We start from the raw sequence: 22,348 nt of genomic DNA on the forward strand, positions 1-22,348 counted from the left end.
ACCTACTGCCTTTTTTTTCTTCACAAGAATTTTCCAGGCTAACCATAGATGTCACTGTGTTTAACCATATTTTATGACCTGACTTGGATGAATTTATAAGTTTCATACATACATCAAACCCAGTGGCCAATTAGAGGTCACTAAAAAAGGGCTACAATAAACTTTTTGTTAATATATTTTTAAAATGCATTTATTTTTCTGTAAGATAGATTCCTATGAGAGGGGTTTCCAAATGGGATATTATATAAATTATCTATGTTTTAGTAGATAGTTCCAGATAATTTCCCAGTTTTTAAAGGTATTTTGTTTGTTTTTCCTGTACTCAGGGACACTTAACCACTGAGCCACATCCCCAGCCTTTTTTATTCTTATTTTAAGACAGGGTCTCACTAAGTTGCTGAAGGCATGCTAAGGTGCTGAGACTGACTTTGAACTTGAGATCCTCCTACCTCATCCTTCCCTGTTGCTGTGATTACAAGCATGTATGTGCCACCATGTCTGGCTCAGTTTTAAAGGATTTTACAATGTCAGAGTTACGTATAAAAGTATTTTTCAGTTCCATAGATCAGAAGAGACAAATATTTTAAATGTGATAGATAAAATGTGTGGTATTATGACATTTTAATACATTTTTCAGTTTCCTTGTGAGGATGAGGAAGTTTCTTTTCTATGTGAGTCATTTGGGGTGAGTCACCCCCAAAATGTTGATTTAATAATTTTTTTCATTTTGTATAATTATTTGCTTTTGTTTTTGTTTCTATTCTTTGACAAATTTTAGTTTTTATTAAATATTTGCAGTATAAAATTTGTATTTGTGAGACTCAGAGCAATTATCTCTCATTTTACCACTTCCTTGCTTTTTGTCCTTGTTCTCATTTTATTTTTTCCACTCATAATGTTCTAATTTCTATATTATTCAATTTGCAGTTTGAACAAAGAAAACCCGTGAAAGTCTTTTAAAATAGTTTATTAGTTCATATTAGCTGTACAGGTAATGGGTTTTATTTTGGAATATTCATATTTGCATATAATGTATTTTGGTTATTTCCACCCTCCATGACCTATCCTTACCCTACCCTTACTACCTCCCCCTGATCTCCTACTTTTCTGTATCCTCCCTTCTAATTTCACATCTCTTTTCCCCTTGATTCCACAAGGAAAAAAAATGAGATATTTGTCTTTCCGAGTGCCTTATTTCACTTAATATGATGATATTCAGTTCCATCCACTTTCTTGAAAATGACATGATTTCATTCTTTTTTATGGATGAATAAAACTCCACTGTGCATATATTCCATATTTTCTTTGTCCATTCATCTGTTGACAGGCACCAAGATGATTCCATACCCTGGCTCTTTTGAGTTATGCTTGAAAAACTTGGGTATGCAAATTGCTCTTTAGTAAACTGATTGATATCTTCAATTATATACATCTAGAAGTGATATAGTTGGATCACATGTTAGTTCTATTTTTAGTTTTTTGAGGCTCCCCCATAATGATTTCTATGTTAGCTATAGTAATTTACATTATAACTAATAGCATATGAGGGGTCCTCTGCTCCATCTACCTGCAAATTCTTGCCATAATTTATTGTTATTTGTATCCTTGAAGATTGACATTCTCACCAGGGTGAGACAGAATCTCAATGTAGTTTTTTAAAAATTTTTTTTTAGTTGTTGATGGACCTTATTTATATGTGGTGCTGAGAATCGAACCCAATGCTTCATACATGTGAGGCAAGCACTCTACCACTGAGCCATGATCCCAGCTCCTCAATGTAGTTTTTGATTTGCATTTTCATGATGGCTAAAATGCTGTGTATTTTTTATATACTTATTGAGCACTTGTACTTTATTTGAGAAGTATCTGTTCAGTTCTTTTGCCTGTTTATAGTTTGAATTATTATTTTTTTGTATTAAGTTTTGTTTATGTATTCTGGAAATTAATTCTCTGTCAGAGCATAGCTGGCAAAGATCTTCTCCTATCCTGTAGGCTCTCTCTCCATTCAACTAAAATTATTCCTTTTGTTGTACAGAAAGTTTTTAATTTGATGCCATCTTATTCATCTATACTTGCTATTATTTCTTGAGTTATAGGAGCCCTATTCAAGAAGTGAAAGTGCCTGTATGTTGAAGTATTTTCCTTATGTTTTCTTCTAACTGTTGTGAAATTTCAGGTCTTAAATTATTGTAGAGGCTATCTTTCTCAGCATATGTTTTTGACACCTTTGCCCAGAATCTGATGGCTACAGCTGCTTGGGTTTATTTCTGTATATTCTGTTCTATTCCATCGGTCTACATATATTTTTATGCTAGGAATATGCTTTTTTCTAATTATGGCTTTATAGTATATTTTGAAGTCAGGTACCGTGATACTCCCAGCATTGCTGTTTTTGCTTAGGATTGCTTTGACTATTCTGGGTCTTCTGTTCTTCCATATGTGTTTTAGGGCTGTTTAATGTTTCTATAATCCTGAATCCTATGGGTTAATTATATACGAGGATTTACAATCAGCTTTGGGTCATGTACTATGTGCAATGTATACTCAGCACCCACATAAATTGCAGAACTAGATTCCTGATTTTGTGGAAATGCTGTCTAGTTTCACAGCTAAAAGACAAGCTTCTACCTGACTTGCTTAGACTAGTGGATGGAGTTTTTCTTGTCTCCATTTCACATGTATGTGTGCATCCTCCAAAGTCCTAGGATCTAAGCCAGGAAGCTTAATTGCAGTTCCTCATCTTGCATAGTTCTGAATCTATTCCCCTGTCCCTACATGTATGACAAGTCCCAGAACTACATGTATGGTAGGTTACTACATTTATGTCAAGTCCTGAGTCTGTTACCCTGTTTCTACATGTATAGCTGTCCCAGAACCCAGGACTGTGGATCACTTACTTTAAATTCTATAATGACTTTAACAATTTTAATTTCTTCTTCATACCTGGACTTATAGATTCTACCTCAGTTATACATTTCATTGAAAAAGAAAAATATTCAGTCTTTCTGTGCAATTGAAGTAGAAAAGTGAATGTCCTCTGATATCATCTGGATAGCTGTATTGATTTAACATTTTCCCTAGGAAGCTCCTTCATCTCCAATACAAGGATGTCCCTTGTCCTTCATATGTCCTCCAGTTTTCTCCAGGTAAACATGAATAATATAGATCCTCCATGTAGTTCTGTATAATCTCTTTATTTTATGATAAATTTCAGTAAGTATAACTATATTTTTCCATGCTTAATATTTATCTTTCACATATTAAACTAGAAAGCTACACATTGAATACATACTATATGCCATTGATTTTACATTGCATAATACTATATTCATCTTGTTATTAATAACCTACCAACATATGAGGATAATAAAAAAGAACATGCATGTAAGTGTGTCATTTTTCTTTATTCTTTCATCAAATATTTATCTTTTTTCTTTTTATGTATGTGTATGGGTACTGGGGGTTGAACTCAAAATCTCACACATGCTTGGGAAACTCTACCATTGAGCTACACTGCAAGTTTTTCTTTTTTGTTGTTGTTGTCTTTCTAAATTTAGAATGGCCTAAAACTTGCAATCCTCATTCTTCAGTCTTCTGAGTAGCTGGGATTTCAGGTGTGCACCACAATTCCAGGCTCAAGTATTTATTGAATTTTGATTATGTGTCAGCCATTATCCTGGCACTTAAACCAGTGGAAAAATAAAAGATCTTTTGCTGTGATATTTCCCTCAGATTATGAAGAATAAAACTTTTTTCTTGCTCTAGGGAAGTGACATTGGAGAGAAGTATGACCCTTCCATGAAAGGCTACCTGGCATCCTTTCTTTCACAGAATTGCAGCTTGAGCTACAATTCCTTTTTTAGACTCATCCAGACTATTCTTATCATTCTGGCTGGCTTTTGATGTTAATAAGTATTAATAAAATTTAAATTTTCTCTGGTATCTTTACAGCTGGGACAATTGAGTACTTTTGGATCACTGAAGATTACACCTGAGATGGAATTAGAAATACAGTCAGTGGTGACAGAAGACAATTGTGAAATTCTTAAAATCCCCGCAAAGGAATATGAAAAGTTAAAACTGGTATGATGTCCACATCTTTTAATTTTTTTTTTTTTTTTAGTTTTCCTTGACCTGGAAATCATAAAAATTGTGCTTTATTTGTTTGTGCTTTATTTGATTAACATCACTTAAGTAATCTCTGCTGGTTGTGGATCTTTGAGATGAAAACAAGAGTCTTTAAGCATACGCTTTACTTGTATTTTTGAGTGCCCTTTGTTTTTTTATGAATTTCAAACCATTCATTCATTCATTCATTCATTCATCAAATATGTGTTTTGGGTATAAAGCATATCATGTGCCAGGAATACTAGATGATTAGACTCTAGTATTTCTGGTCTCCAAGTCTCTACTGGCTATCTTTGTCTTACTTCTTGTGATTGGCATGCTTTTTCATGTTACAACTAATGTCCAACTAAGGGCTTCATGAATAGATAATTACAGTATAATTCTGACCCCCTATTTCTGGAATTTTAAGATAACTTATTTAGTAAATTTAACAATTTATTTATTTTTTTTTTAGTCAAATCTAAATTTTTTTCTCTCTTGTATTTTTTTTTCCCTGGATGGCAGAGGAAGTTTGTTAAATGATGGGACTGGGAGATCTCACTAGTCCTGCTATCCCAGCTTTTCTTGATAGGCTCTAACCCCTGGGAGGTCCTGTTAGGTGCTGGTAAATTAGGAGTTCATGTTGGATGGAGATGGGGAAGAATCCATCTTTTCACTTTAAGTCTCTAAATGGGGATTTCCTTTGATACAGTGGTCCCATTATTAGAGGTACAGGTGACTTTTCTCAGGATTCAACTTCATTCTAAATACATAGTGTCAATTTATTTCAATTATCACAGTATCTTGCTTATTTTATTTTCCTAATATCATTATCATATACTTGATATTATCAACTATGATTTTTGAATTTAGTTTTGAATATGACAGGGCTTAAAATAACATACTATGAAGGAAAGATGGAAAATATAATTTTAATGAGAAGATTGAGAGATGAATTTTGCAATTCGGCTATGTGGTCATGGAGTGATGGCCCAATACAATTCAAATGTATTTTACACTAATTTGCATTTGTATAATTTTTATTTTTTTCTTCTGCCATTTGTCAACTTACTATTTTTTGTTTCTTTTTAAATTTTCTAGTATTGGAAGTTTGATAATAACATCTTTTTTTCAGGAAAAAGTAAAAAGTGAAAATTTACAAAAGTTGAAATTAATCCGTAAGTGTCCTTATTATATGGAATGGCCTACTTTATCCATATATGTGCTAATTCCACTTCTTCAATGGAAAAAATTTCCTCCAGGTCATGGTGAGTTGAATTCAATTTTAGATAATTTTCTTTACATAATATTTTATTATTGGAATTTATAATTCTTTATAGTTTCAACATTTTGAAATAGTATTTCTTAGTATAGGTATTCCCTAATTTTCTTAGTGACTAATTTTAACTTGGGTTTTTAGACTGTATCTGTGTTCTGTTGATAATGATGTCACACTGAGTTGAGAAGTGGTTTCAGATGTAGCCTTACTTCCACATTCCTCTATATTCTCTGGTGCTACTTCTCCTGTTGCCTCACCCTGAAGTCACAACAAGGGTCAATTTGTGAAGGAAAAATGTGATAGGTTATAGCCATTAATTCCCTGTCTTCCTGGTTGGGCAACTACTTAATAAGCAAGGTGGCTAATCAGCATCTGTGCTATATATTTGTTATCAGTGGAAAAAATAATTATGGATTGGGTATCCTTACCTACCATGCTTTAAACAAGAAGTTTTTCATATTCAGATTTTTTTTGGATTATGAAATATTTACATAACATAAGGAGGTATTTTTAGAGATGGGACCCAAATCTAAATACACAATTCATTTATATTTCATATATACCTCATATGCATATCTGTATAACTGTAGGTAATTTTATACAATTTTTTTTTAATTCCTCTGTGGTTTGATTGCAATCTGTCATCTGAAGTCAAGTGTGGAATTTTCTTGAATTTTGGAGTATTTTGGAGTCCAGATTTTCATATCAGTGATGTTCATTTGTACAGAGAATAAGAAAGGCCTAGGTAAGAGGAAATAGCAATGAAGAGTCTACATTTTTCATGTCAAGCATCATAAGGATGTATGGATTTCCCCAGGTATGCATACACAAAGTGTAGATGCCATAGAGTCATGATGACAATTGGTCTACCCATGAAAGCCAATTGATCATCAGATATCAACACAAAAGGATAAGTGGAGGTTAGGTCAGTGCTGTGGGTTTACTTCAGTAAGGAATCACTATGGCCACACAAGAAACAATTGAAAAGAACACAGTGAATTATACCTTGTCTCTTTTTTTCCCCTCAAACTGTGTAAAGGCTTGTACCTTCACTATAATGGAAAAGGAAACTTCTGAACAAAATAATTCTGCCCAAAGCCTACAGAAGCATAATTATACTGAAGGATATTTCAAAATTTTTTGAGATTAAAGTTCTAAAAAAAATGTGTCTCACTACCTATAATTCCAGCTACTTTGTAGGCTGAGACAGGAGCGTCACAAGGTATAGATCCATCTGGATAAGAAATAAAAGGGCAAGGGGCTGAGGCTACATCTTAGAGGTAGAATGCTCCCAAGTTTAATTCTTAGTAATACCCAAAACAAAAAACAAACAAAAAAATCAAAAAAACAAGTGTCTGAGTTACAAATTCCAGAGACTATTCTAATTAATAACAATAACCTGGCTGACAAGTCTTGAGTTCTGGCTGAGATATCCCAGAGAAGCTACTATTCAACCAGAAAGTGAGGTTCAGCTTTGTTTGGGACAGAGGATTTTTTAAAAAACTGGGAAACAGTAAATATTAGCAGCAAATTTATGTTTCAAAGAATAGGGATATGTTAATGAACTATAGATTGGCTGAGATTATGTTCCCAATTTTCTTCCAGTGCTTACATTTATATTTCAACTATCATGTTTTTGAAATACAGCATTTAACCCATATTTAGTCATATACATATATTTTCTCTTGCTTATGAAAAATGAATATTCATATTGTGGTTTTGTTCATGAAATATTTTTCCTAATAAGGTATAAATATCATTATTATTTTAGTCAAAAGTCCATTGGAAAACAAGTAGTAAACTGACTTATGTAACAAAAAGGAATGTAGCATTTCAAAATTCAGCATATTTATTGCATAGAAATAATTTTTAAAAGTAAGATCCATATATCTTAGAATTATTGTACGTTTCTCTATTTATATAAGAAATATAAGGGGCTGGTATTGTGGCTCAGCTGTGGAGCGTTCACCTAGCATGTGAAAGGCACTGGGTTTGATCCTCAGCACCACATAAAAATAAATAAAATAAAGGTATTGTGTCCAACTATAACTAAAAAGTAAATATATTTAAAAAGAAATATTAAATTTGCCTCACTTCAAAAGTCATTTCATATAAAAACATGATATCTCAGCCTTTTCAATATATTATTTATTTATTTATTTACTGAACTCAGAGAAATTTAGCCAATGAACCACATCCCCAGCCTTATTTTGTATTTTATTTAAAGACAGGGTCTCACTGAGTTGCTTAGCATCTCCCTGTTGCTGAGACTGGCTTGAACTCAGGATCCTCCTGCCTCAACCTCCTAAGCCGCTGGGACCACAGGTGTTTGTTCACTACCACACCCAGCTCAATATATTATAACATTACTATTTTAAGGTGATTAAAAGAGAGGGAAGAAATATCTAAGATATTTTAAATTATACATATATAAGTAACCAAATAGATTAAAAATCACATATTTGGATACTAATAATAATTGTTTATCAATCTAAAATACTTAAATTTAACATCAACGTGTTAAAACAAGTCGTTAGACACAATTGTTTCTAAGACAAATGTTGCGTTTAAGTTTCTTTTGATAAATGCCTTGGAAAGTAATGGTGATGATTGTTAAACTATCTATTGCATCAAAAAATCTGAGATTATATTTAAAAAGTCAAAAATACTCTCTTCACTGATTTTTAAATGTATAAATGTGTAGTACTCATGTAGTTTTAGAAAACATTTGTTCTTTTAAAAGAAGAATGACAATTTCACTTGATCATTAAAAGCCCCTTTTAATGTTGAAATACTATGGTTCTTATAAATAAACATACATAGGTGAAGAATAAGTCTTGTCAAACTAATCTAATTTTCTTTTATGATAGTGATAAACTTGGCATATCAAAGAGGAACTACAGATATAACACTTCTTGACTTTTTTTAAGATTTATTTTTGAATTATTACCAGAAAAAAATGGATTGTAGCTTAAATCATATTTTTATCATCTGGGTTTAAAATTAGCAGTAGTATGATTTCCAAAATATAATTATGTGTGTTTTAATCTTATTTTAGGAATATATATTGGATGAGTTTCATAGGGATTTACTTAATTATTCTAAAGCTTAATAGAGTTTAGGATTAGTCATTTGCAATCTCTGAAATAAATAAATCTTGTTGCTGGATCTATTTACTTTGTTAACTTCTTAAGTCCTCCTCCTCCTTTGCTTCATGCACCCAGGGAATCTGACTATAAGTGATGTGTACAATGTGGCTTGTAATTTTGGGCCTGTTCAGTTTGTATCATATCCAAATTCTTCCCAGGTGGTATTTCAGGATGTTGCCAACAGAAAAATACCAACTACCTTCTCTTAGTATCAACTAGTTCTTATATGTTTCATGTGTATTAAAAAAAAAGATAAGTTAACTTAGCAAACATTTAGTATTTCTGTGTCTTTGGTTGGCTCCATTTTTCTCCAGATGTAATTTAACAGGCAAACATGATAATCAGAGAATCTGAAAAAATACTAGCAATCAATTCAGTTCTAAAAGACAAAATATATGAATATAGTAATAATAATAGGAAAAAAAGATCCCTAGTCATCTCTGACCAAAAGATGTTTACTAGCCACAGAACATGTATTCTAAAGCTCTACCTAAAGAAATGTTTTAGGACTAGATTCTAAATTTCAACACCTTTTTAACTTCAGTCTCTTACAGATTAACAAATTATGCTTAGGATCAAAACAGGCCAAAGGGACACTCAAGCATCCCAGAATCAGGTGTTGCCTGGGGTGCTGGTGACCACATGCCTGTGATTATGATGTCTTTTTGTTTCTTTCCCTTCCTTCTTTACTGGACTCTTTTATTAAATCAGTATTTTCTAATGTAACATTATATTATTTGATGATTTTAATGTACTTTATTATTTTAATGTACTTCCTTAATTATTGCTCTGGGATCTAGCATATACATCTCAACTAAGCTGAATCTACTTTTGTTTTTTTAATAGCATAGTTTCAGTTAGATATAAAAATATTATACTGATATAACCCTTTTCTCATTTCCCCCTTTATGTACAACATATTATAATACTGCATGCTTATATTATCTATCCCTATATACATATTACAAATCAATAGTATGCTATTTTTATAAACTTTTATATCGTTTAAACAAATAGAAAAAGGAAATCAAGTAATTATTTATAGTGTCTGTTAGGTTTATTCTCTTATTATTTACCATTTCTAGTCTTTTTCATTGACTCCTTACCTTAGATTTATGTTGTCTTCTGCCATTCTGTGTTGCTATTGGCAAATGTTTTATATTTCTATGTGTTACACAGCCAACAACATTATATACACACTATTTTACACTATCACTCCTTAAATTGGGTGAGAGAAAAAGAAATCACATTTCTAATTACCTACTTGCCTTTAGTGTCACTTTTTAATTTTTCTTGATTCAAATTACCATAGTATCCAGAGTTGCTTGCTTTCAGCCTCAAGAATTTTGTTTTTAGTATTTCTTTAAGGGAGTATATGCTAGCAACAAATAGCAGAATTGCATTTTCTCTTTACTTTCAAAAGTCACCTTTTGCTAGATGAAGGATTTATAGTTATAAGAGTTCTTGTTTATATGTTTTGAACATAATACCTTTAGTATTTTCTGGCTACAATTATCTTTCTGATGAGAAATCAGCAGTCAATCTTATTTGAGGTTTAACTATACACAATGAGGATTTTTTTTTTCTTGCTAGTTTCAATATTTTCTCCTCGTCTTTGACTTTCAGAATTTTTGCTGTGATGTGTCTGTTTTACTTTCAATCATTCTCATTTGACTCACCTGACATTTTATTAGACCACCTCCTGTCACCACTCCATCTAGACTTTTCTGTATAATATTTTTCTCTGTTCCTGGAGAAGTTCTTTAGACTTCATTTCACAAAATTTACTTATTATTAAGAAATTTGTCTAGATCAATTTAGGTTCTACAGATGTCTCTTTTCCCAGAGAGCTCAATTGTTATTTTGTATCTGAGGTATCAGGAAACACTTTATGTAAATGAGCGGCTAGTATTTTAAACTTTTAAATTGAGTATTGTTTTTGTTTCATATCCCTCCTCTTCTTAAAAGTTCCTTTAAAATATAAAAATCATTCTTAGTTGAGGCTTATTCAAAAATAGACCTGAGTCCAGGTTTGGCCCAGAGGCTGAAGTTTTCCAACTTTGTTCTGTCAAAATTAATAGATTTGAGGACAGTTTCCCTTAGACTTTAAATTCTTCTGGAATGGGTCCATTTTTCTTTTTTAATATCCAAGAATATCTAGAATTTTTGGGCCATTGAAAAAATTGTTGATGAATGAACGACATTTTGATGTCATTATTTCCCTTTAGACCAAAAGTAAAATGATATTTGCTCATTTGAGGCTAAAATATCTCATCACACTACTAAAACTCCTGCTTAAACTACAATTTGTTGCATTAGTATCTTTGCCTGGAAATTTAACAGAATTGTATCATTGTAATATTTCAACTATTAAAAATTCTTGTAGGCCACAGAGTTAAAACCTCATAATACAAGTAAAATAAAGCCAATTTAGATTTAAAAAGATGTTAAATAAGACAAATACTAGCATGGTGTCAAGGACGACATTAGTTAAATGAAGTCTGAAAGTCTATTCTCTTCTTGACATCACCAGTAGCGAAAGAATTTGTAGAATCTTTCAACCAATAATTTTTTACTTTTATTCATTATATTTAAATCATACTATATACAGAGACAACTTTCTATCATATAAGATAATGAGAAATTGAACTATCACTGATAAATATAACTTGGGTATATTCCTTACTTACTGAATTTCCTTATCCTTATAGAGTTATAAATATAAACATTATTATCACTGTAAGAAACAACCTCTGAGTATGTTAAATACAGCAGATTTTATTGATCCAAATCCCTGCCTAACACTTCTAATTTGCCAGCAGAGACTAGAAAAATTAAAGACTACCTCTTCTGAAATCTTTTGTAAAAGTTGTAATTTGGACTATGGCCTGAATTCTGCCCATCGAACATTCTTACAGAATGTTTGGAGAAAGTCAGTGAGCTGCTCTTAGAAACACGGTGACAAGTATGCTGGTTTTCAGACTCACCCAGCTCTTTCATCACAAGTGATGAGATCAGATAGATGAAGCAGCAGAAGTGAGTTTCTTCCATTTCTACTCTATATTGTGAGTGGACTTTTCCACTGGAGGCCTTACTTTCTTGCCCTATAGTATTGAAATCTAGTTTCTTGAGCCTCCGAGAACTTCCTAACACCCTCTAATCTACTTCTTTTTATTTAAGTTGGATAAAAGGCTTCTGTTGCTTTTACTTTTAAACCTAGGAATTTGCACTGGTTATATATTTTACCAACAATAATCTATTTCCTGAATAAGTACTTTTCAGAATATCCTCATGTGAAATTTTTCAATTAATATTTTTATTGCACACCTTCTATATGTGAAATACTATGCTGGTTGTTTTTGTGGTGATAAATAGCATAGTTAAATCACTTAAAATATTTGAATAACTGATTTCTTTATTATTTTGAGGATTTTTAATATCAGAGATGGAATAATTTGAAAAAAAAAATGCAAGAGTAATTTTAAAGTTATTGAAATAGGTCACAAATATCACCCATTTAAATAATTTTTATATGTATATAGTATCTATCACAATATATTTAAGTGGTTATTTTCCAACATATAATAGTAGAAACTAAATGGGAGAGAGGATTTTCTGGTCATGGTTAGTAAGTGGGAGTGATCATTCTAAGCAGGGAAAATAACACGGTATATTTGCAGATCTTGACTAAGGACAGCTGACCAAACAACCCAAGTCAAGGGCTTTTTCCTGAGCACCAAGGGCACAAACAAAACCACTGAGAGTCTGAGGCATTGCAAATGTCATGTTCATATGATTTAGCATATTTTATAGATAATGTACAAAATAAAGGCTTTTGAATAAAAGAGAGACCTGAAAAGTAAAAGTAAAAGTTTTAGGAGAACTAACTAGACAGAGAAAGATGAAAGGAGAGAGGTACTAGAAAACCAGCACAATTAAGAATCCATTTTGGTGGTATAGAGGCCAAAGGTTTAAAAACACAATGATGCTGGTAGGAAAAATAATGTGAGAAGCATTTTAATTATTCAGGGTTATTGTATGGAACAGATCTTTCTAAAAACATATCCAGGGTTCCTTAGCACCACTGGCTGGTAGTCTGTACATGTAGGGGATGCTTTGGGTTTTTAGATTTGAACTAAAACATGGCAGCACAGATGCATGTGTCTGTGGATGTCCACCTATGCACTCCCCGCAGACACCAGGCAGGAATTCTGAAGCATGAGTTTAAATGAACCCGCATTCTTACCATCACCTGCATAGGTAGAACAAATTTTTTTTTTCTGGTGTTTTCCAGAGGTATTTAACTGCAGACCATTCTTTCTGTGCTCTGAGTCTTTTCTGAATGTAGACCATTATTTATACACAATCACTGGAGAATTGCTCTTTTTCCTACCCAGAGCTCAAGCTATAAATAGTTTTCTGAATGATGCATTGACTTTCCCCTCTGGATAGATATTTGTAATTCCCATTGAGAGTCTTGTATTTGTTCTTACTCCCAAATGTGTAAAAGCTTTCTTTCCCCTTTACTCTCCTTTTGGTCATTGAAATTCAAATCCTCTGGCTGTTGACGTCTGTGAATGTTCCTTTGGCTGCTAAAGGCTCTGCTTACCATTTTTTTTCAGCTTCAAGTTTAATCTGTATTTCTAACTATTAAAAGATTTATAGTATCAATGATTATTTAAAGACACAAGTACAGAATGTGTGCATTTCTGTTACTTTACTTTCTAAATATTTTTTGTCAAGATCATTTAATTAAAATTCAATGTTTCCACATTGATCCTTCTGTGTTACAATATTTTTGCATTTCAAGAATGGTTCTTTTTTTCCCCCTATAAGGTTTTTTTTCTTTTTTTTTTTTTAAAACTGTTTTGAGGTGGTAGTACACCTTCCTTGCTAGAGTAGTAATTAGTAATAGAAATGTATGACGACTGTAAAATTTAATAATTTCAAAATAGCTTCCACTGCTATCATAGGTGCTCCAATAATTTACCCCAGAGATATCATGGCTAGAGGTAGCATTAAAATATATTATTTTGCTGATATGTGTCTTTTGAAATTTTGCTTTATTTCATGGTTATTGGCTTATGTGTAAAATATGTGAATCTGAATGCTTGTTGATAAAATGTTTAAAACTGTTTGTTTTACTAGACTATAGAAGTAAAATTCTGAAAATTTTGTCAAAAACAAATGACTACATTGCTATTAAAACCTAAATATACTTGATACTTGAGAAGATTAGTTTTGAAAAGTTCTTATTCAGTAACATCAAACACATGATTAAACTGCAAAGCTGTGAACAGCTTGATAGTTTAAAAAATATATTGCAGTTAGATTATTTCTTTTACTACTATGATAGGCAGAAAAATGGATTCACAGGGGGTATATTTACTTCCTATTCCCCAAGTCTAGAAATATTAATTCATATGGCAGAAGACAAATTACTTTTTTACAGGTAACAGTTGTGGTAACATTAAGGATCTTGATGGAAGGAATTATCCAGGTGGGCCTAATGTGCCATCACATGAAGGGAGATTTGACAGAAACACAATCACAGGAACTGGAGATTGTGAAGACAGAGAGGCAGGGGCTGGAGCAATATAGGCAGCAGCATAGGAGTACCAAGGCATGCCAGCAGCCTCCAGAAGCTAGAAAGGGAAAGCAATTTGTCCTCTGACCCCACCCCATACACACACAGAATCAGCCCTTGGGGGCAGTATGGCCTTATTAACACTTGACTTCAGATATCTGCTTTCTAGAACTAGGAGTTGATAAATTTCTGTTCTGTTTTTTGGAGTCACTTATTTTGTAGCAGTCTGTTATAGCAGCTACAGGAAACTAATACAATTATGCACTATGAAACCATTTGATGTTCCCAGCTGATTTTGCAGTTGGATAAAAGAGAAATTTAGATCTGTTGGATTCATCCATATGTGTTTTGTAGAAATTAATTTCTTACTCAGAATTTAGCCCTCTAATTTTCTTAATAGTGGGATAAAAATTAGCAATATGATAAACAGTTATGTAAAGTAAAAAAGAAATTACTGCTGATTTAAATGATTTCTAGCTGCTAGATAGTAATTAAATTTAAATGAATTAAGCATTTATTTTATTAATTCAAATCCCTTGGAAGTAGATAGGATACAATTAAATACCTTTTAATAATAGAATACTCATCTATTCAAATTCCCCTTGAGTAAATAAAGCTTTTCATATGCCAACACAGGCAACTACTGAAGCCACTTACATGGTAAGCCACTTTCCACTACCTTGTCTATTCCTACAAATCACCATTGCCTCTTTTATTTTTTATGACAAAATTATATTTCCTGTTAATGAAACACAATTTTCACATCATAACTCTTCACATTTAAAAATAAAGTTGCATTTTTCTTTATTTAAATAACAAAATGGGATTCTATGGTTCTCATACTCCAAGCAAACAAAATATATGAAAATATATTTGATTTTATTTCTTCTAAACAAACCAAATATATGACCATTTGATTCTATTACAATGACTTTTATTGTAATTCACTTTAATAAAAGTAACTTCTACTAAAAATGTCAAAGTAGAAACTATTATATTCTACTTAATATTATTCATAAAGAGTTGATAATGATTATTGTTGCTTAACAGCATAGATGGCATTTCTGCTTTACTGTATGTTTAGACATTGTATAATGATTATTTATTATGTTTAGTATCAAATAAATAAGTAAGTACAATTACAATATAATTTGGTTTCTACCGACTTAAAACAATCCATGAATTTAAGAAGCAATTTGTATAGGACACTATGTTGCTTCATCCCTCTCCCACTAGAGCAGATACCTCAACATAAGCACATAAATCTGTGCCATGCTGGGATTGACAGTTTTCATTCTCTTTGGCTGTGCATGCTCTTGAGTTTGTTTTCTGTTTGGAAGGTTTCTTCACATTTGGAGAGATAAGAAGACAGGCAGCACCCTCAATAGGAAGTAGTCATTAGGGAAGTAGAGTTTGGCATGTTACAGGGGGGAAGATAAGTTTTGATATTAAGGGGGGGAAGAAGGAAGAAGTGAAAACAGAAAAGAGGTTCTTTTATTTACTTTCTAAGGCTCAGCTCATTAGAAAGTGAAAGCAAGGAAAACCAGAGTGTGCCTTCTGTGAATGGAGACATCCTGAGCCTGTGGAACAATGTGAAGTAGAGATGCAGGAATGAGTACTGCAATTGTAGAGGCACCCTCTTTTAGAGTTTGGTAAGACTGTCATGACTAACAATGACTGAATTTCTTAACATTGTATTCATTATGTCTGTTAAAGGAAAAATACAGTTTAAAAACATAAAATAGGCTCTGAGTGAAAAAGTATCATAATGTGATAATACATAGCTTTTTGGAAGTTTACATTTAGAAGAATGCTTTCTGACAAAAATAGAATGCAAACCACAAATGTAATTTCAAATTTTCTAGTAGCTACATTTAAAAAAGTAAGAGAAACAGGTAAAATTAGTTTAATAATATATTTTATTTAACTCCATGTCTAATTTTAATAGGAAATCTATGTAAAATCACCAATTAGAAACTTGTATTCCTTTTTATATTGTTTTCATATTTTCTTAAAAATATAATGTGTGTTCTATACTTTTTGCCAATCTCAAGCCACACTTCAATCAATAGTGACATGTAGTTAGTTAGTGGCTTCCATCTCAGAGGGGGCATTGTTTTAAGGTATGCAACACCTTTTTTGAATGTTGCAAAACAGGAAAAGTGGCAAAAATGTTTGTGTAATAAGTTTATAATACTGGATTTTTAAAAAACTATCAGGAAAGATGAACTATATGGCTGCTTTTAAAAAGATCTTATAACTCATTTTAATGGTTACTTTTTAAGAAGTGATTAGTTAAGAAAGTAAACCATGTCAGTCATTATATGTTTTTCTTATTCTGACCTTTGAATGTCCCCAGTTTCTCTGGACTCACACATTTATAGGTGCACTCACGTGTGCATTTGTGGTGTGTGTACATAAGATCTCAAAAAAATGAAAATATATTCACCTGTAATATTTTTATTTTCATTTTAAAATGGACTAAATTGGACTAATAGTCTCCTGCAATTTGAGTATTACACATTAGCTATCACAATCTTAATCTTCATGGAAGTTAATGCATTTTACAAGTAATGTTTGTTTCTAAAACTATTATAGAATTTATGATAGTTAAATTATATTTTACATACATCAGATTATTGAGGACTTAAAAGCATCTTGTAAAAATTTGTTTCAGAAAGGAATGTTCAATTTGTTTTATAAAATGATTTCAATATTAAGATGATAATTTCACTGCTATACTTTTTTATAATAAATCTGATACTTTATAAAACTTTAGACCCCAATTGCAAATAGACCATATGTATTGATAGTATCTATGTATCCTTTATGTCATGTACTGGAAATATACATAACTCTCCTCACCCTAAGAAAGTATTATGATCTACATAGGTTTTGCATGCACTGCACAGGACCTTGTTAAATCATGCTATCCTTATGCCTGATAAGGGATTTTAAATTATCATTCTCTGTTTTTAAAACAGGCTGCCACATCCCACAATCACCCTGCTTCTTGAACAACACAGATGGGTATTCAGTTCTGTGTTGATGTCTTTACTGCCCAGTGAATGGAGAAAGAGAACATCTACTCTGTCATCTTTTGATTGCCATCATATACACATTATCTCATTCACTTATTAAAAACATCTGTATTTCTCACAAATCCTAATTTCTTATTAATATTAATTTAGTTTCTGCTAAAACTAAATCTTAAAAAATTTAGCTTTCCTATATTAGACTCTTGTGTTAGCTTTTCATTACTGTGATCAAAATACCTGACACAGGAACAGCCTAGAAGAGGAGAAGTTTATTTTGAGTTCACTGTTTCAGAGGTCTCAGTCCTTGGTCAGCTGACTTCATTGCTCTGGACTTGAGGTAAAGCAGAACATCCTGGCAGAAGGGCTTGGTAGAGGAAATCTGCTTAGCCCACAGGGGAGAGGGAGAGAGGGAGGGAGGGAGAGAGGGAGAGAGGGAGGGAGGGAGAGAGGGAGGGAGGGAGAGAGGGAGGGAGGGAGGGAGTGAGAAAGAGAGGGGGGGAGGGGGGGAGGGAGGGAGGGAGGAAAAGAGGAGAGGAGATGAAGGAAAGAGAGGAGCCAGGCACAAAATATAATGTCAAAGGCATGTCCCCAGTGACCTGCTGCCTCCAACCAAGTCCTATTTGTCTTCAGTTACCACCCAATAGTCCATTCAAATTATTAATACATCAAATGGATTAATCCACTGATGAGGTTATAGCCATCAGAATCTAATCATTTCATCTCTGAATATTCCTGTACAGGAGCTTTTCAGGAGATGTCTCACATCCAAATCATAACAACATTTAATAAATGTCACATTTGAAATCCAGAACTGGCTAATGTAAAGATGAATCTTCTTTTCATTACATTATGTGATTTTTTTCAAGAGACTTTCTGGTGTTAGGAAAAGCCCAAAGCACAAGTGCCTGTTAGCAGAGGTAGGAATATTGTGACTCCAGGCCATATAAAATTTGGAGCTTTATATTTTAAACTCAAGTCAGGTGCCTTTTCTATTTATTGCTTTTATTGGCCATGGTGAGCCCTGGGGACTAAACTTCATCTCTTTCTGTATTTACTACCTGCTTCTTCGCCCATGGCAGGATTTCCCTGGCTTGTTAGATCACAGAGCAATTTCTAGAATTTCCTTTTTCTCTTTTACAGAAAAAAAAAAAAATGCCAAACTGTTTAAGGTTTCAGGAACTTTTGTTGCTATAGAATAATCTGTAAGAAGTAGACACATGGCTAATTAGCTCCTCACAACATTTCATCCCTTTTTGTTTCACTTTAGAGGTTCATTACCTTCATGTAAATGATATGGTAAGCCTTTGGATTCACATAGTTCCAAATTAGATTAAGAGGAATTTAAATTGTATATTCTATAAATAATATTGGGAGCCAGGCATGTTGGTGCATGCCTATAATCCCAGCAGCTCAGGAGGTTCAGGCAAGAGGATCACAAGTTCAAAATCAGCCTCAGCAACTTAGCAAGGCACTAAGCACCTTGCTTAATAAATAAAATTTAAAATGGCTGGGGGATGTGGCTGAGTGGTTAAGTTGCCCATGGGTTCAATTCTCAGTACCAAAAAGAAAAAAAAAAAATTGGGTTCTTGCTTTTTTTCAAAAGATCAGGATGAGAACTGAAAATTTAGGGCAAATTTGTGACACAGTACAAGGTGTAACTGGAAATTGTCTCAGTCCTTATATCACCTTAGTGCAATTTAGAAAAAAAGGTATTTTTTTTCTTGGCAGTGCATCCCTCTCTTGGCAGTGTATCCCTGTCACCCGGACAAATAGCACAGAGATTGGTCACAAACTGGATTTTAGTCACACTACTTCATGCAGCTGGGTGCCCTTGTACAGAGAACAACCTGCACAGTCATGTGCATCTCTGTCCTCCTGCCCTTTCTCTTTCCAAACCTGACACCATATACCTGGTCTTGGATTGAAAACAGAGAAAACAAGGACTGGGAAAATGGAGTAAAAATGTGAAGAATGCAAAATAGTGAAAGTGAAGTAAGAGTTTTCTTAGCCTCTTCCACACTTGATTTAACTAGGTGAATGTTAATATGTAGAGAACTTATGTAAATCAATCCTTCCTGAGTTAGCAGCACTACTTGCAGGTTTTAAAATATAATGTCAAAAAGATCAATACTATTGTAGTTTTATAATATTTTAAAATATTTATAGATTGATTTTATTAATATTCTTAGGAAACTTAGCAAAATATTATCTGTATATATTCATGTATATATACACACATACAAAGATTAGACACAAAGCATATTATGATAAAAATGAATATAATCTCAATCAGAAAACATTTATAATATATAAAGTCCCAAACTCTGTGAAATACTAGAAATAATAGTACCTGTTCATGGTGCATTTAAAATTGATATGGAGAAAGCAAAAGGAAAGAATTCTAATGGTATGCATTGCTCAGTTGAACTCTAGGCACATTAGCTTCTAGGGGCTAAAAATTTATAGATGATAGGTATGTTAGGATCACAAGGTGATTAATTAAGAGAAAAAATGCATCATATAAAATGACATATGTAGCATAAGCATTTTTTTTTAATTTAAAATGTTTGCCATGCACATCCTATTATTCATGTTTTGATGGAGGATAAAAGTCCTCTTGGTGTATAGATCTTAATGGAGACCTGTATTGCTTAGTACATTATGAATTCTATTATCAATTAATCAAAGGATAAGAAATAAAATCTTGGGAGATTAAAATTTTTCTCTTTCTTAGTCTCTTACCTATATCTAGTTAGGGTATTTATTTTATTTTATTTTGCAGGTTAATTTTTTATATCTTTCTAAGGAATTTATCTTAGAGTTATAATATTAGCTTTCTTTCATATAAAGTAAGTTTTTGTTGTAATACCAGATTAAAATTGGTAATTACAGTATGAGTACAAATGACGTGAACAACATTTGGAACTAATGCAACCGGCTGGGGACAAATACAGTTGACCTGGTAGTAATTAAAGTACATGATGTTAAAGAGTATTCAGTGGGCCAGGGCAGAGCTCATAATTTATAGATTCAGTCAGTTTGGCAAATATGTGAAACAGATTCTGGTTAAGAGAATTTTTTTTTAAACTTAAAAGATGATAATCTAGCAAAGATATTCCAAGAAGACTTCATGAATTGTGATCTCAAAGTGCTTTATTCGTCCTCTTTGCATTTTAAAGGAGAAATCATACTCAATGAAATGAGAAAAATTAACAATAAAAAATGATCTCTTTATTGACACATATGACTGGAAAGTTTAGGCAAATATCTTTCATCAATGTTGGATTCAAGACTTGAATTTCATTTCACTAGGATTATATTTTTCAATCTTTTTTTTTTCCCCTTTGTTTTAGTTTCCTTTCTGCATCAAGTTTTCCCATGTCACAGTTAATGTAGCTACTTGATATTCACAGCCAGCGGTCCCTGTGAAAAACTCTTTTTCTAATTGTTCCAGGAAAAATCTGGTCTAACTCACTGGCTGGGTTTGAGTCACATGCACACCCTTAACAATTCACTCTAAGCTGGCCATGGAATTTATTGTTCAGCTATTGCTGGATCACAGACCTGTCCCTGGAAAATAATGAAGTGCTTCTTGAATCCCTGGACTGCCAAAGGGGATGCATTGGTCTCTAAAGAGATGCCAAGACAATAAAAATATATGCTTCCTCCAAGTGGGAGTCTGGTATCACAGAATCTTCTCTAAAATGTTCCTCACAGTACTGCTGCCTTTTAAATCTGGATGTGCATTGTCTCTTTGTGATTCTGTTTCTTCCTGATCCCAACTCATCATTGCTTCCATACCTCATTTATAGCCCCCATCAAACCTGTCATTTCTTGGTACCAAAAGCTTGAGCTGTGGATACTGAGTTTGGCCTTTAAAGTACAGATCTTCCTCTAGACTTGTCAGAGACAGCTATTTCCAGTAATATTATTCTATATATTTCTAATTGCCTTTGTAGAACAACAATAAATACAATCTCTTGTATAAATTTTCTAGAATCTCTAGAATAGTCAACATTATTGTAAGAAAAGTTTTTGTAGACTTCTGTAGTTTTGACAAAGCAAAAACCTATCGGTATCTCCATCCCGATCTCTATGTCTATATCTCTGTCTAATCAATCATCTCTTGGACTGACTACTATCTGGAAGTGAGCCTCATATTTCAAAGCAAGTTACTCTCTTTATTTGCCTTCAAAGCACTAAGTCAGTGCTTTAAGATAATAATCTATTTATAATAAAATGATGTATTGGTTCAAGACTGCAGTGCTTTCATTTTAACCATTTCTCAGGATTATTTGCATGGGTTACATATGCATAGCTTTTTGCATTCTCTCAGGGTAACAGCCACATGATCAGCTACATGGTAAGTTTGTTGTTTTTGAAGCTTACCCCCCTTGAGTTTTATCAGTAGCACGGCTATGCTTTCCAATCCCAAACAAGTAATTATTCAAAGTTTCCTAAGCTACTAGTTAATGACAAAAATGAATAAATCTTCAGTTCCCATGAACTATAGTGGATGTTTACATTGCCTATGCAGAGAGAGAATAAAACTTTGCATTTTCTCTCTGCATAGGCAATGTAAACATTTTTTTGTAAAAATTATTTTCATGTTCTTATTTCTTACTTAAATGTTTTGCATTTCTATATGCAAATACAAATCACATAAGTAATTGTCTGTAATTTCATATGTTGAGTTTCAACCTTAAAAAAATGTATAGTGTTGCCTGGATGCTTTTATTGAATACAACATTTTAGAAGACTCAGAAGTTTCAGATAATAACACTCCATGAAGGACTTTGTTGAAACAAGGCAAATCTTGGGTCAGTAGAGGGCAGCCATGCCAAAGACCTGTATTTCTCTTTTGGTGTCCTGAGATTCCCAAATCTTAGAAAAAAGTTTTTAGGGAGATAGTTACAGCCATGAAATCGGTATTTGCTCAAAGAAATAATTAGATATTTGCATAAGCTTAGGAGTAAACATTGTCATTCGATTGCTTATACTTCTCAAATGGCATACATTTTATTTTTTTGAATGATTTTCATTATTTAATTTTTGACTGTTTCTGAGACAAGTGCTATTTTTTGATGTTTATTTCAACATTAAGTCATTCTTCACCCAGAAAGCTTGGCAAACCTTTCTATTACAATATCACTTACTTAACTTCTATTTTATAAAGGGCAACATGATA

At 32.7% G+C, this 22,348-nt stretch overlaps 1 protein-coding gene across 1 annotated transcript in view; it reads left to right on the forward strand.

The window, feature by feature from the left end:
- The window catches only part of Cnbd1 (cyclic nucleotide binding domain containing 1), a 417,739-nt gene that overhangs the window by 276,735 nt on the left and 118,656 nt on the right, over window positions 1–22,348 (forward strand). The window contains exons 7-8 of the mRNA XM_076835771.1: window positions 3,966–4,083; window positions 5,243–5,375. Of these exons, the coding sequence (XP_076691886.1) occupies window positions 3,966–4,083; window positions 5,243–5,375 (251 nt within the window). The remainder of the gene's footprint in view (window positions 1–3,965; window positions 4,084–5,242; window positions 5,376–22,348) is intronic.

Source organism: Callospermophilus lateralis, chromosome 16 (genome assembly GCF_048772815.1).
Source record: "Callospermophilus lateralis isolate mCalLat2 chromosome 16, mCalLat2.hap1, whole genome shotgun sequence".
Taxonomy (NCBI): domain Eukaryota; kingdom Metazoa; phylum Chordata; class Mammalia; order Rodentia; family Sciuridae; genus Callospermophilus; species Callospermophilus lateralis.